The sequence below is a fragment of the Pleurodeles waltl genome, chromosome 6, assembly GCF_031143425.1.
Source record: "Pleurodeles waltl isolate 20211129_DDA chromosome 6, aPleWal1.hap1.20221129, whole genome shotgun sequence".
Taxonomy (NCBI): Eukaryota; Metazoa; Chordata; class Amphibia; order Caudata; family Salamandridae; genus Pleurodeles; species Pleurodeles waltl.
The window spans coordinates 681,527,213-681,541,030 of NC_090445.1; the positions used below are offsets into that span (position 1 = coordinate 681,527,213).

Genomic DNA, 13,818 nt, shown 5'->3' on the forward strand with positions numbered 1-13,818 from the left:
GCGGTACGACCGCCGGATTACAGCCCTGGAGGACGTACCCTCAGGAGATCATTGCTACCGCCGGGATAATGGATTCTGAAGGCGAGCGGCGGTCAAAGTTGTGGTCAGCCACAGCGGTGCCCATGGCAGCAGTGCCATGCTGATCACGACTTCACTTTCTGCCAGCCTTTCCGTGGAGGTTTCACCCCCATGGAAAAGCCACATCAGGAACTAATCAAACAATGATTTAATGGGGCAATTATTCGACTACTGCGTTAAAATCTTTTATCAGGTCTGGGAGGTATGCAAACTAAAGGTCCTCCATTTGGGGGCAAAAGTTTAGAACAGATATGAAAAATAAGGGTCTCGTAATTTTCTGTACAAAAAGAATCTAACATATTGGAACTATACTTCTGATTGAAAAACATATCAACACCTTCCCCAAAAGTAGCTACATGATCTAAATTTACAATACTGATAAACTAAAATTGTTAAAAGACAACCCAACTAAAAATAACAATAATAACACAGACAACAAGATCAGGTTCTTTAGTCGGCATAGGTTGCAGAATAAGATTTTTTATAACAGTCTTTGCAAAAAATTGAAAATATTGAATAGTGACAAAGAAGTACGATATTTTATTCCACCAAAATCAGTAATAGCTTCCAACAGATCTGAGACTCAATTGCTCTGCTTTACTGATGTATAAATATTTAAAAATAAAAATCTCAAATTGACAATTGGCTGACAACTAAGGTCAATGAGTGTTACAGGTTTCAAATATTAATTTACTGCAAATATGTCACAGACAAAATGTAAATAATACAGAAACTATAAGCATGACTAAACACATTAAATAAGACCCTTCTTCACCTGTAGTATGCATAAGTAGATTTTAGTACGTGTAATAATGATTATTATGTTTGTAGTTACAAGCGGATTCTTAAAGATAGATGGAAAGAGCATTTGAGACCACTTAAGAAGTGTGATGTTACATACCAGCTTATTTCCCATTTCAGATCACTCAGAGTAATGTTTCAATTAACGACGTTAGGTGCATTAATATTGACCACATAGTTGGTCATAGACGAAATGGGAACAGAGAGGAAACTCTTGAGAAATTAAACTATGTGGATATATGTCTTGAGAACAGTGGACATTGGACTCAAAACATACTGAGAATTACACACTGATCTATAATGAGATAATTCAAACAATAGTTATTGCACACTGTTAAGTTGTTAGTGGTCATTCTTCTGAGCTAACCTGAAGGTATGTAAGAGATATACTTATAAGCAGGTATGAGGGTCTAATTACAACCAACAGTAATTGAACAACTATAAAAAGAAAAGAAGGGCTCACGTACTGGAGCAAAACAAATATTGAAGAATGAGAACATGGTACGTTAATTATGTGCTTCTCTAGTCACTAGTGTATAACATATGTGATGATAGTTGGATTTTGCCGCTGTAAGATCTGGCTTCACTAAAAGTCGCATGATGGTTCAGAAAACAAGTATTAAGTAGTAGGAGGAGTATTTATCAGCTATTTGGTATACTTATAAAAGGATGGCTTTAGTTGTTTGAAGACTTTAGAAGAGACACCTAAGGAACGCCTGTTGTTGTGGTTTCAATGCCTCACATGAGACAATGACGATGGGGCAAAGAGCACCTTACTTCATGTAATTTTGAAGAAAATAAATCATTTCTTTCAGTTATGCTTCAGGCATGTAAATGTATGTCATGGGCAAGGACTTAAGAAAGTTAAATGGTTGTTTTCCAGTTACTGGTTTACCAGTGCAGGGAGGAGAGGGGCTACTAGGCCTCCAATATGACACTGGTGGCTGGGTCCGTCCTGCTGTAGCTGTGCAAACTGGGCAAAGTTCACCCTTTCCTCACTTGTTTCACAGGGGGTTGCATGTCGGAACAACGCAGGCATTTAGCACGCCTGTCGTAAGAACATGGCCCTAACCACAAATGCGTCTTTTCAATGCATTCCTTTACCACGCAAGACATCACAACGACTTGCCTTGGGGAAAGCGCTGGACTTTGGAATAGTATAATTTACTATTCCAACTCTAGTCTGCTCCACAGTAGGGAAAGTGTTGGACTTCAAGTCCAACAACGCTTTCCCTAAGGCAAGTCATTGTAATGACTTGTGTGGTAAAGGAATGCGTTGTAAAGACGTAAAGACGCATTTATGGTTCGGGCCGGGTTGTAAAGGCACAGCCTGGTTCGAGCCGCATTGTTAAGGCTGTTTCCCTTCACAGGGTAACAAGAGCAATCAGTTAAGCTCTTCCTAGGGAAGCAGTGTGTGGACAAGAGCCCAAGCAAACTCAATAAATGTGTTGCCCAGCCCAGGGCTAATCTTATTAGAAAGAAAGTACTTTATTCTCACAGCAAAACCTAGTACATAACAATTCTTTGAGGCTCAGCTCCAAGGTCAAAAATCCAAGTGTGTTGCCTAGTTAAATGACAAACCAACAATAGCACCCTGTCCCTGTTCTAGGAGCTGTTATTGTGTCTGCAGATCTTTTACTCTACTGTCCTCATAGGCACAGAATATGCACAGAATACACACAGGTACTGCTCACTGGGGGCCAGATTTAGCAGTTACCCAATGCAGCACAGCAACCAAAAGTCTAGCGCAGGTTTTGTACTGGAAGGGTTTAAGTGATGTTAATTTTGGACGCAAACTCCTGGCTACTATTAATAGTAGTTAGGGTTTTGCATGAGAAACTATGGGCGGCTGCATGGGAACCCCTATGTACCACCCATGAAACACCCCTTTGACACTAAGTAATGCAAAGCAGTGCTTCATGGTGGTTTGTGTTACTTTCAGACTACATTCCAGTGCAAAACAAGATTGGCATTGGAAAGTAAATTACTAAACCAAAACAGTTCGGGCTGGTTTGCATCACTTTGTGACACAGACCCAGATCAAACTGTTAGTAAAACTGATTGGTCCCTACTCACTCTACACAGTTCACTGTTCAGTTGAAATGTGCTACCCATTTTTTAAGACAATAAGGGGGTGATTCTGATTCTGGCGGGCGGCGGAGGCCGCCCGCCAGAATTCCGCCCTCCATTATACCGCTCCGCGGTCAGAAGACAGCGGAGGGTATTATGAGTTTTTCCCTGGGCTGGCGGGCGGTCTCCAAAAGACCGCGCGCCAGCCCAGGGAAAAACTCCCTTCCCACGAGGATGCCGGCTCGTAATCGAGCCGGCGGAGTGGGAAGGTGCGACGGGTGCAGTGGCACCCGTCGCGTATTTCAGTGTCTGCAAGGCAGACACTGAAATACTTTGCGGGGCCCTCTTACGGGGGCCCCTGCCGTGCCCATGCCATTGGCATGGGCACGGCAGGGGCCCCCAGGGGCCCCGCGACCCCCCCTACCGCCATCCTGTTCATGGCGGCTTTCCCGCCATGAACAGGATGGCGGTAGGGGGGGTCAGAATCCCCTCGGCTTGGAGGATTCTTAGGGGCAGCGGAAAACCGGCGGGAGACCGCCGGTTTTCCTGCACTGACCGCGGCCAAAGCACTGCGGTCAGAATGCCCTGCGGGGCACCGCCGGCCTGTCGGCGGTGCTCCCGCCGACCCTGGCCCCGGCGGTCTAAGACCGCCGGGGTCAGAATCACCCCCTAAATCATTTCTTTTAGTTATGCTTCAAACATAGATACGTTTGCCATGGGCAAGGACATATGATAATCAAATCGTTGTTTTCTACTCACTGGCTAGCCAGGATAATTTAATAAGGGCAAAATGAAATGGTTGCAGACTTTCTTAGCGGAGTGCAGTGAGGAGAGAGGTATGGGGCCTCAAACATGCCGATTGAGACTGTTTGCCACTGGTTGCTGGGGCAGTCCAGCTATGGTTGTTCAAACTGGTCCAAGTTCAACCCTTCCTCACTTTATTCTCAGGGGTAGCAACAGTAATCAGTTAAAGGCTTTCAAGAGAAGCAGTAGATGGACAAAACTCAAAAGTCAAGCAGCAGACACAAAAAATGCCCAGGGCTTATCTTTTTAGAAAGAAAGTACTTTATGCTTACAGCAAAACTTGATACAACACAATTCTTTGAGGCTCAGCTGCAAGGTCCAAAATCCAATGTGTGTTGCCTAGATAAATGACCTACCACAAGAGCACCTGCTCCCTATTTTAGAAGTTGTTATTGTGTCTATAGATCTTCTACTCTACTCTACTCGTAGGCATAGACTAGGCACAGGTGCTGCTCACTAGGGGCTACATTTACCAAAATGTCACCCAAGGCAGCACAACAGCTAAAAATGTTGTGCTGTGTAGAGTGACAGGGAGAGAGCGGGAGACAGTCATATCTACAGATATATAGCACTCTCCTCACCTCTCCATAGTGCCAGCACATGTTGGAAAGCGGATTATTGGTAAGGCTACGTCAGTACCTACACTTAGCAATAGGCCACTAACCCCTACTAGGTCCAGTTAGGTCTCAATAAATTAACCCCAGCTCAACCCTTGGTAGCTTGGCAACAAGCAACAAGACTTAACTTAGGGGACAAAGCATGTAAAGCATTCAAATATCAAAAAAAGTGATAAAATAAAACACAGGAAACAGTTTAAAAATCCAAAACCAATTTGTGAAAATAGGAAATATTTTTAGCATTAATTTGACACCAAGACCAATAAAATCAGACAAGGGAGAATTTTTAAGGGATTAATGTTTTTTAGCGCATAGAAACTAAACGTACCACTCGGGATATCTGGCTGCACCTCAACCAGGGCAAAGTCAAAGTTTAAGGTCAACCGTGATGGAGCCCTGCTTGGCTACAGCAAGCGGAGGCCTCAGTCAAAAGTTTACTTTCGAACTTAGTTGTTTTCTTGAAGATTTTCTTCAGCGGGATGAAGTCACCAATCTGATCCGGCCTCTCTGAAGCCCTCTTCGGATATGTGTCACAGGAGACCTCGGTGAAGAATTCTACCTTGAGACTTAAATGATTTTTCAGGATGGAAATCTTCGTCCGGATCAAAGCTGAATCTTGATCCAACGACCCTGGAGCCTTCCTCAGATACTCTGCGTGGGAAGTCCAAGTCAACTTTTTATGTTCGGACTTTGTCACTTTTTGGGAGTTTTTTCCTTCTGACCGGGGTCAACCCTCCACAGCAAGCCGATTTTGATGCAGTGCCATCGGATCACCTTTCCCGGAGCCCCCAGTGAAATCCTGGAAGTCTGGGCCTCCGGAGCTTTTCAGCGGGATAAACCTGGAAGTCAGGCCACGTCACGTTTGAGGTAAGCTGGCTTGACGTACCATGGAGGGTCGGTCCATTTATGGAGCTTTTTGCCAAAAGTTCTCCAAACTTCTGGATCTTCTTCCAGAAGGTCTTTGAAGGTTCTTTAGGAGTTCTCAGCACACCACAAGGTTCCAGAAGACCTGAGCTGCTCCTTCAGGGCCAGGACTCCAACTCCCAGAATGCAACTGTCTCAAACTCCAAAATGACCACTGGACGGTTGCTAGCTGGTCAGTGCCTTCAGAATTTGATGCAGGGGACTCTGGTTAGCTATTTTTCACCAGTAGCAAATAGGAAGTCCCTTCTTGAACATGTTGAAGCCAGGCAAAGTCCTTTTTGTGGTGAAGCCCAAGTGTGCAGCTGGTGCAGTCTTTCAGAGTGCAGTGTCCAGGTGCATGTCAGGGGTCCAGCAGGGTAGACCTTCTTCTTCTGAGGTTGTTCCTTGTAGGGATTTGATGTATGGGTACAGCTCTGCCAAATTTAGCCTTGCTCCTGAGGTGAAAAGAAAGGAGGGTTGACTGTCCAATTGCAGGCTGGCCACCACCCTCCTAGATGGCCACTTGCTGGGAAATGTAGCAAAAATCTATCCCAGAAAGCAACATTCTTTAAAAATCCAAAATGGTTGAAACTGAATTTTAGAGGTTAGGTCTGGCTGAGTCCACCCACTGGTGTGGCTACAAATCCTTAACACACCCATTTCCTGCCCTCTCCTAATTTAATCAAGAGGGTGCCTGGTTGTCTGGGTTTGCGGGAAATAGGGGAGATCCTGAGCTGCTCCAAATGTCCTTCCCTCCTGTGAAAACCAGTTTGGCTGCTCTCTCCCCATCCTGTTTCACCATCTGCTGAGGCAAATCTCCCCCAGGCACATTCTTTGTCTTCAACCCAGGCCACTTCACACCTCATCAAGGGAGCTTGGCCAGGCTGCCAGAGGCTGGCCAAGCAGAGAAGGGCACTACAGTTCTAAAACGCTTTCCCTGAAATAGTTATATAAAATTCCAAAACAGCAAGTTGTTGTATTTATTATAACAATCAGTTTGATACTAAACTTGAAATATCCATCCCATATAGGGACTTTATTAATTTAAATAAAGTCTCCCCATGTTAGCCTATGGAGCCCATTATCTACAGTGAGGGAAAAACAAATTTAGCTATTTTACCCCAAGTCCCTGCTTAAAGTTGCATAGCACCCAGTCCTACGAGCAATTAGGTGTGACTTATATGTAAAAATAAGGTAGTTTAAGACTTTAGAAGTACTTTTAATTCCAAAATTCGAATTTGCATATAACTTTAGTTTAAAAGCAGCCTGCAAGGAAGGCCTGCCTTTGAAATAACACTGGACACCCCAGTAGTGCCTCTACGGGAGCACAACCTATGCTGGGGCCCCTAAACCTACATGCCCTACCATATACTACAGACTTATAGGTAGGTTGATTCTGCCAATTATAATAAACCTGATTTGCATATCCACTTTACACAGAGCACTGGCCCTGGGACTGCTATCCAGGGCACAGCCAAGGGTCAGTAACCACCAGCATCTGTCCAAACGTTTGGGGGTGACCTGGGCAAAAAGGAGGACTTTTCTGCAACACAGAACCTTGCTGCTGAGCACCATGCTCAAACCTTTGCGCCATGCTGCAAGGGTGTGCATGTGAGTCTAGCATATGTTTTGTACTGGAAGGGTTCAAATGGTGTTAATTTGTGATGCAAAATCCTATCTACTATTGTTAGTAGATAGGGTTTTGCGTCAAAACCTATGGTCGGTTGCATTGGAACGCCCATGTACCACTCTTGGAATGCCTCCTTCATGCTAAGTAACGCAAAGCAGTGCTTCACGCTGGTTTGGTTACTTTTCAGACTAATTTACAGTGCAAAACAAGATTTGCACTTGAAGGTAAAAACAAAAAAAAATGTGTGCTGGTTTGCGTTACCTAGTGATGCAAACCCATTGCAAAATGTTAGCAAAACTGGTAGGTCTCCACTTACTCAAGGCAACTCGCAGTTCAGTTGAATATTTAGGAAAGAGTCACTGTTCTCTCTGTAGAGCAAAGTCTCCGCTTCTAGCTAGCTCTGTCTTTAATGAGAGGCCCTGTTGCAGTCGACCAGAGCTTGGGAGCGTTCAACTGGCTGGCACTCTCAGCAGCATCTCTGCTGACACAGGAACTCAGCTGTAGTTTCACAAGCCATGGGAAGGAGAAGCACGTCAGGCCTGCTTGAAAGCCACCCATCTTGTTAGATACAGCCTCCAGGCCGAGATCCAATGGTTGCAGTCTCTGAGTTGTGTTCACATGGGTGTGCACTCTCCGTCCCTCCATGAGCAGTTAGGCTAGATTCTAGGAAGTAGACAGGCATTCAGCTTCTTCCAAAAACATATATCGATATTGATATGTCAGACTTTAAATATTTTTGGGGACACTATTCATGTATTAGGAGAGTGTCATATATATAATATATTGTAGGAGGCTGGCCTGGCTTCTAGTGGGTACCTGGTGTTACTTACACCTTGTGCCAGGTCCAGTTATCCCTTATTAGTAGATTAGTAGTGTTCTAGCAGCTTAGGCCGATAGAGGTAGCTATAGCAGAGCAGCTTAGGCTGAACTAGGAAACATGCAAAGCTCCTACTATACCACTTATATCATATAGCACTATATCATAAGAAACACAATACTCAGAGTTACTAAAAATAAAGGTACTTTAGTTTAGTGACATTATGCCAAAAGTATCTCAGAGGATATACTCCCTTAGGAGGTAAGTAATATACACAAAATATACACACAAATAAATAAGGTAAGTAAACAGTTAGAGAAGTAGTACAAACGCTGTAGAATACACTAGGATGCAATAGGCCTAGGGGCAACACAAACCATGTACTCCAAAAGTGGAATGCAAACCACGAATGGACCCCCGACCTAGTGTAGTGTGTAGAGGGTCGCAGGGAGTGTAAGAAAACACGAAGGGTGTCCAAGATACCCCACCCCAAGACCCCAAAAAGTAGGAGTAAAGTTACCCTACTGCTCCAGAAAGACAGTAAAGTCGAGATAGGCGATCTTGCAGAGGCAACAACTGACTGAAAAGCACTGAAGACGGATTCCTGGACCTGAGGACCTGAAAAGGAAGGGGACCAAGTCCAAGAGTCACGCAAGTGTCCAGGGGGGGCATGAGCCCACTAAACCCCGGATGAAGGTGCAAAAGGGCTGCATCTGGGTAGAAGAAGCCGAAGATTCTGCAACAACGGAAGGTGCCAGGAACTTCTCCTTTGGTCAGAAGATGTCCCACGGCATGCTGGAGGATGCAGAGTTGTTTCCATGCAGAAAGACCACAAATAAGCCTTGCTAGCTGCAAGAGTCGTGGTTGAAGATAATGGGTGCTGCCTGGGCCCAGGAAGGACCAGGAGGTCGCCCCATGGAGGAGGAGACAGAGGGGGCACTCAGCAGCACAAAGAGCCCATGCAGAAGCAGGCAACACCCGCAGAAGTACTTGAACAGGCATTCAAGAAATCTGAGCATGGCGGTCATCCCAATACAACAAAAGAGGGTCCCACGAAGTTGGTGGTCAACTCAGCGAGTTGAGCAATGCAGGACGGAGTGCTGGGGACCTGGGCTGTGCTGTGCACAAAGGATTCCTTGCAAAAGTGCACAGAAGCCTAGCAGTTGCAGTTCATACACAGGATTACTGTCTTGCGTGGGGAGGCAAGGACTTACCTCCACCAAACTTGGACAGAGGGACCACTAGACTGTCTGGGTCACTTGGATCCAGCTCCTGTGTTCCAGGGACCATGCTTGTCAAGATAAGAGGGGACCCAGAGAACCGGTGATGCAGAAGTTTGGTGCCTGCGTTAGCAGGGGGAAGATTCTATCGACCCACAGGAGATTTCTTTTTGGCTTCCACTGCAGGGTGAAAGCAGACAGCCCGCAGAGCATGCACCACCAGGAAACAGTTGAGAAAGCCGGCAGGATTAGGCGCTACAATGTTGCTGGTAGTCTTCTTGCTACTTTGTTGCGGTTTTGCAGGAGTCCTGGAGCAGTCAGCGGTCGATCCTTGGCAGAAGTTGAAGAGGGAGATGCAGAGGAACTCTGGTGAGCTCTTGCATTCGTTATCTGAAGAGAAACCCACAGGAGAGACCCTAAATAGCCCTCAGAGAAGAATTGGCTTCCTAACCAGGTAAGAACCTATCAGGAGGTGTCTCTGACATCACCTGCTGGCACTGGCCACTCAGAGGCTTCCATTGTGCCCTCACACCTCTGCATTCAAGATGGCAGAGGTCTGGAACACACTGGAGGAGCTCTGGGCACCACCCCTGGGGTGGTGATGGACAGGGGAGTGGTCACTCCCCTTTCCTTTGTCCACTTCATCACCAGAGCAGGGGCTGGGGGATCCCTGAACTGGTGTAGACTGGTTTATGCAAGGAGTGCACCATCTGTTCCCTTCAAAGCATTTCCAGAGGCCAGGAGAGGCTACTCCTCTCAGGCCCTTAACACCTATTTCCAAAGGGAGAGGGTGTAACACCCTCTCTCAGGGGAAATCCTTTGTTCTGCCTTCCTGGAACTGGGCTGCCCAGACCCCAGGAGGGCAGAAACCTGTCTGAGGGTTGGCAGCAGCGGTAGCTGCAGAGAAAACCCTGGAGAGCTAGTTTGACAGTAACCGGGGTCCATGCTGGAGCCTCGAGGATGCATGGGATTGGCACCCCAATACCAGATTTGGCATGGGGGGATAATTCCATGATCTTAAACATGTTACATGGCCACATTCGGAGTTACCATTGTGAAGCTACATATAGGTATTGACCTATATGTAGTGCACGCGTGTAATCGTGTCCCTGCACTCACAAAGTCTGGGGAAATTGCCCTGGCTAGTGCCAGGGTGCCCTCACACTTAGTAACTTTGCACCTAACCTTCACTAAGTGAGGGTTAGACATATAGGTGGCTTATAAGTTACTTAAGTACAGTGTAAAAATGGCTGTGATAATACGTGGACGTTATTTCACTCAGGCTGCAGTGGCTGTCCTGTGTACAAATTGTCTGAGCTCCCTATGGGTGGCAAAAGAAATGCTGCAGCCCATAGGGATCTCCTGGAACCCCAATATCCTGGGTTCCTAGGTACCATATACTAGGGAATTATAAGGGTGTTCCAGTGTGCCAATCAGAATTAGTAAAAATGGTCACTAGCCTGCAGTGACAATTTTAAAGACAGAGAGAGCATAAGCACTGAGGTTCTGGTTAGCAGAGCCTCAGTGACACAGTTAGGCACCACACAGGGAACACATTCAGGCCACAAACTATGAGCACTGGGGTCCTGGCAGCAGGGTCCCAGTGAGACATATAAAACACACTGACAAATAGGGTTACCACTATGAGCACTGGCATCCTGGCTAGCAGGATCCCAGTGAGACAGTAAAAACACACTGATATATACTCACAAACAGGCCAAAAGTGGGGGTAACAAGGCTATAAAGAGGCTACCTTCCTGCATATATATAGTATGTCCTTTGGGACTTTGTTCGATAATTTAAGGGAGCATATAACTTAATCATTGGAAGATAGTTTGCGCATGAGTTTATTTAGGCTGTTTGTGTGATGCTGAAAATATTCAGCAGCAAATAATCTGAGCTTCAGCTAAAAGATATGCAGGCTGGAATAAAAATTAAGGGCTGGATTAACAATTTTATTTGACATTAAAAATATAGACTGATGATACATTATGATCTCTTGATATTTCTTGTTGGGTCCAATGATACAAAATGTGATGATAGAAAATATCTCTAAATGATAATATTTGACTATTAAATATGCGTTATCTGGCACTAGGTAGAGCTGTATAAAGAACGAGTTAAAAGACAATATCAAGCAGTTATGATGTCGTGATATCGTGAATAGTTTTTAAATGATGATATTTTGTATTAACTATATCATTGACCAGACACTTCGAGGTGGTACTACTATGGAAGAATAAGAATCACGAAGTAAGGGTTGTTGAGACCCATTTATTTTAATGTTACTCTATGATCTGCTGTTTAAAATGGAATGAGTAAAGAAAAAAGAACAGAACGTAGTAGCGTAAATGGGTGTAAGTGAAGACAAGATTTTTTTTTTTAATTTTCATTATTTGTGAAGCTAGTGTAATATACGAATCAATATTGCTTGCAAATTTAATGGAATTCTATTAGAGTGACTTTTTTCAGTCTTGATAAAGCGTTTTCCATGAAACACGTCATCGGATGTCAAAGAATACACAGTGTATCTAGAATTTCATATTATATAAAAAAAATACATAAAACATAAAAACAAATAGTGACAATATGAAGAAGAGCCAAGATTGTGTTTTTATTTCTTTTCAGAAGTTATGATCACATGATTCTTTTTGAGATGCTTCCCTATTAATATGTTAAAAATATATTTAAACTGCATAACAGCAGGACAGCTGCTGTAGACGAGTCCACCTTGTATATAGCGACGGACCGATTTATTTCTTAAGAATACCACAGTAATTACATTTGAGGTGACTATCAATAAAATGCAGCTGTTTCTTTTTGTGCTTATATAAAAAGACACATCAAGTTCATGTATCCAACAAACATTTCAATGAATGTCCTTCAGCGTGTGGTTGTACGTATCATTACAATATACGTTTTTAAACCTCTGTTTTACAAACTGGAATGAACAGTGTAATAGCGGGATTCTGCTGCTTCACACACTAAAAGCCAGGTAGGGAGGCCAAGTAATTGTGTGATTTCATTTCTGGAAGGCAAGTACGTCCCAGAGCATGGAAGAGCTATGATCAAGCGTTTACTCTTTTACACAAACCTCTTGGTTCACCTTGAGGAGAGGAGTCTTCACTAAATTCATGTAGTTGAAATCCAAGGATATGGTACTCAGTTCTGCATACACCACTTCCATAATCACGTAGCCTTTCACTGGGAGTAACTCACTGTCTCTAATGCTTGACGAATGCAGTTCCATGTCATACCTTGTCTCACACTCAGAAAGCACACCAATAACTCAATATCAGAGTGCCTAAGTGAAACCATACACTCCAAGCTATCAAAAGCAAGTGTACTGGTAACTGGGCTGCTAAAATATGTGTAGTAGAACAGAGAATGTAAAATTTCAGCTTTCTGGTTGAACTCATCATACATAAATTATAAAAAAAGATTGTCAATAAACATATGTTACCAAGTACCCTGTGCCTGAGTCTTAAGTTGTACTTTGGAATTTTGACTGTTTTAATAATAGAAGAAACACCAATGAAAGATTAATATTGCGCATATTACAATATATTCAGCACACTAGGAAAATAATTATGACGATAGTATGATTTTTAAGGAGAGAAAAGATCCCGGTCAGTTGATGGGCTTCCCCACCAACAGGAGCACTAGAAAGCATTGAATTCAAAGTGACTTTTTGTTTCTTAACACTTTCCTTCTTAATTGATTTCTCACAGCTACTTTCACTTCTTTATTTCTTAGGCAATAAATTAATGGATTTAGAAGAGGGGTGATAACAGTATTGAAGACACCAATGAATTTGTTGATCTCTGCAGGGTATGCATGAGTTGGCCTTACGTAGATGACGATCACTGTACCATACAAAATCACTACTACAGTAAAGTGAGAAGAACAGGTGGAGAAGGCTTTCTGTCTCCCTTTCTGTGATGGAATCCTCAGGATGGTGAGGACAATAAAGACATAGGATACTATAGTCACTAGTAAGGAAGGGAGAACTATGAAGCAAGCAATGATGAAGACTGCACTCTCCAACTTGCGGGTGTCACTGCATGAGAGTTTTAATACTGGTGAAAAATCACAGAAAAAATGATTGACTACAAAGGGACCACAAAAGTGGAGCTGAGATACCAAAATTTCCATAACTAAGATAGAAAGGAAACCAACCAACCAGCAGGTAGCAGTAGCCTGGAGGCAAACCCTCCCATTCATGATTGCAGTGTAGCGCAGTGGGTTACAAATGGCAATGTAGCGGTCAACAGCCATCACCCCCAGAAGAAAGAACTCAGTGCAACCCAAAGAAAAGTAGAAATATGATTGAGCTAAGCAGCCAGGTAAAGAGATGCTGTTGTATTGGAGGAAAATAAACAACAACTTTGGTACAATGGCTGAGGTGTAAAAAATCTCCAGGAAGGACAGGTGGGAGAGAAGTAGGTACATTGGTGTGTGAAGATGTTGATCTAGCTTTACAAGGGTGATGATGGCGATGTTGGCTGTCAGCGTGAGAACGAAGATGGACAGGAATACAAAGAAGAAGAACATCTGAAGCTTAGCGCCAATGGGAAATCCCAACAGCAGAAAATAGATAACATCTGTGTAGTTGTCCATCTTCCTTTTTATCTGCAAAATGTCAAACGTAGCTTTAATTAAAAAAAAAACGCTTAGAGTAGGTAACTGTAGAAACAAATGCAAATATCTTGTGCAATACATATATTAATAGCAACAGTTTAGCAAAACCCATCACTATTATCAAGCTTTCAACCATTGAAGGGAGAAGAAATCCACATCTACATGCTTCATTAGATAGGATTTAATTGTTATCCGTAGCTCTCTTCCTCCTACTTTGTCCTACATCAGTGTATCGAT

At 43.7% G+C, this 13,818-nt stretch overlaps 1 protein-coding gene across 1 annotated transcript; it reads right to left on the minus strand.

The window, feature by feature from the left end:
• Window positions 1-12,395: 12,395 nt before the first annotated feature.
• LOC138302023 (olfactory receptor 6F1-like) lies at window positions 12,396-13,566 on the minus strand. The gene has a single exon (XM_069242441.1). It carries the CDS (start codon window positions 13,558-13,560, stop codon window positions 12,619-12,621), a length of 942 nt encoding a protein of 313 aa, XP_069098542.1. The 5' UTR covers window positions 13,561-13,566; the 3' UTR covers window positions 12,396-12,618.
• Window positions 13,567-13,818: the final 252 nt, after the last annotated feature.

What these genes read in the sequence shown, in the direction of transcription:
- LOC138302023 (XM_069242441.1), bottom strand. Translation starts at nt 13,560, where the DNA reads ATGGACAACTACACAGATGTTATCTATTTTCTGCTGTTGGGATTTCCC.